Source organism: Clarias gariepinus, chromosome 11 (genome assembly GCF_024256425.1).
Source record: "Clarias gariepinus isolate MV-2021 ecotype Netherlands chromosome 11, CGAR_prim_01v2, whole genome shotgun sequence".
Lineage (NCBI taxonomy): Eukaryota > Metazoa > Chordata > Actinopteri > Siluriformes > Clariidae > Clarias > Clarias gariepinus.
The window spans coordinates 7,735,856-7,738,072 of record NC_071110.1 but is presented as its reverse complement, the minus strand read 5'-3'; the positions used below and the strand labels follow the sequence as shown (position 1 = coordinate 7,738,072).

The following is a 2,217-nucleotide window of genomic DNA, read 5'->3' as shown; positions in this document are numbered from 1 at the left end:
AGGTTAGTTACCAACACTTTACAAAGCTATGAAGGCAATGAGCAATGTCATAAATCTTTTAGTATTAATATCATTCACCATAAATAAAGTCTATAGTTGATTTTATATATATAATGAATGTTAAATTATATTTAGAAAATTGTAACTTTTTACTTTAATTTAGAAGGTAAATTTATATATGCACACAGTGTATCCTATGCTTTATAAAGTTCCAATATATGACACTTAAAATATGTCACTTTACCTTTAAGGATAACAGGTCATGTCTCGTGAAAACATAACATTTGTAAAGGACTTTTTCATTGTTGGTTTTCCTGGACTTCATCCTAACTACTATGCCCTTTTATCTGCAGTTATGTTCTTTGTCTATTTGTGCATATTGATAGGGAATGGCATTTTTCTTCTTTTGTTTGCAACACACAAGTGTCTTCACAAATCCATGTATTTCATTTATTTAAGTCTTGTATTGTCTGATGTGTTGTTCAGTACATGCACCTTACCAAAAATTATAGCTAGATATTGGTTTCAAGATGGGACCATTTCTTTCACAGCTTGTTTTTTCCAGATGTACTTAGTGCATTATTTTGGTGTTGTCAATTCATACACACTAGCCATAATGGCCATAGATCGATATATTGCAGTCTGCTTACCTTTTCATTATCATGCTTTCATGTCAAACAGGAATATATTAATCCTGACCATAGTAGTCTGGGTTTTTGCTCATGCTAGCTGTATAATGATGGTTGTTCGGGCTTCCACCCTTCCTTACTGTGAAGCTAACACCATTTTACACTGTTACTGTGACCATGTATCTATTACCCGACTTGCATGCACTAACAGGATGCTTTATAGTTTTCCAGCTTTTGTTTATGCCATGGTAGTATTACTAGGATCTCTTGCCATTATTCTTATCTCATACTCCTTTATTATTTTAGCTGTATTTCAAATATCAACTGCACATGGAAGGCTAAAAACCTTTTCCACATGTAGTTCTCAACTTATTATTATTGCACTCTTTTTTCTACCTAGATGTTTTAATTACTTGGCTGCAAATATAGGTATAATTTTTAATGCTGATTTGCAAATAGCCATCATTATGCTGTATAGTCTGCTACCTCCAATTATAAACCCTTTACTATACAGTCTAAAAACAGAAGAAGTTAAGAAAATTTTGATAAGAATGATTAAAAAAGGGAAAGTTGACATGACCTAATTTGTCAGATGTTGAAATATAATATGACCCATGTGAACAGTTTTTTTGTGTTCCTGTGTTTGTATTGTAATTTCAATGACACAGTAATGCCTGAGCTGATTTTAATGTAAATACTGTGGATAAAATTATAAATGGGTTAAATAGTGGTGGCTACACTCTAAATAGAAATGTTTAGACTCAACAAAAAGAATTAACACAACATTTTGCATTAGTCTTTTTGAGTTATGACAACTTGAAATTATATTGAACTAACAAATTACATTGCATTCAAGGAGTTAGCTTTTCCTCTTCAGTCAAAAATTCTTTTAAATCCCTCCTTAATTATTAACTGTTAGACTAAAGACAGGTTTTTAAGTTTTTAAAATTTATAAAAATTATGTTGCTCTAACTGGCTTTATCATATTATTTTAAAGCAATTTTATATGTTTTCTAATTAATTGCTATGATAATTTGTACAAAATTTTAAACAGCAACCATTTTAAAAATTAAGTGGCTTCAAATAGATTTTTTTTAGAATTAGTTTTTTCTTTTCTGTAGGTTTTTTTCTTTGTTTTTGTTAATGTAGTAGCTTTTAAGAAAGACAATAGTTTAACCACTATTTTTTCTGCAATTAACTTAAACACATTATATTTAAATCTTGCAAAAACAAAATGCAAATAAAGGCAAATTTAAAATTCATCTGCTTCTTAAATTATAAATAACGAACCTGGCCATACTCCCTTGAGAAATTACTGTAAGTATTAAACATAAGAATTTATGGCATCCCAGAAAAGTTAGGCAAATCTCCATAGACATAGCAGTCAAAAAAAAAAAAAACAAGAGACTAAGCTATATATGAATAAGTCTACATCCGTCATTTCTGAAACACAAAGAATACATTCAATATGTATTTAAAATATTTAAAATATGTATTTCTTTAAACATCTTTGTTTTGTCAACTTTGAAGACAAGATTTGTTGAACACAAAGCATAACAAAACTAACGTGAGAGAGAAACTTTCTAAA

At 29.4% G+C, this 2,217-nt stretch overlaps 1 protein-coding gene across 1 annotated transcript; it reads left to right on the top strand.

Moving 5' to 3' along the window:
- Nucleotides 1-262: 262 nt before the first annotated feature.
- Nucleotides 263-1,213, top strand: LOC128533149 (olfactory receptor 2AT4-like). The gene has a single exon (XM_053507390.1). It carries the CDS (start codon nucleotides 263-265, stop codon nucleotides 1,211-1,213), a length of 951 nt encoding a protein of 316 aa, XP_053363365.1.
- The last annotated feature ends 1,004 nt before the right edge of the window (nucleotides 1,214-2,217 follow it).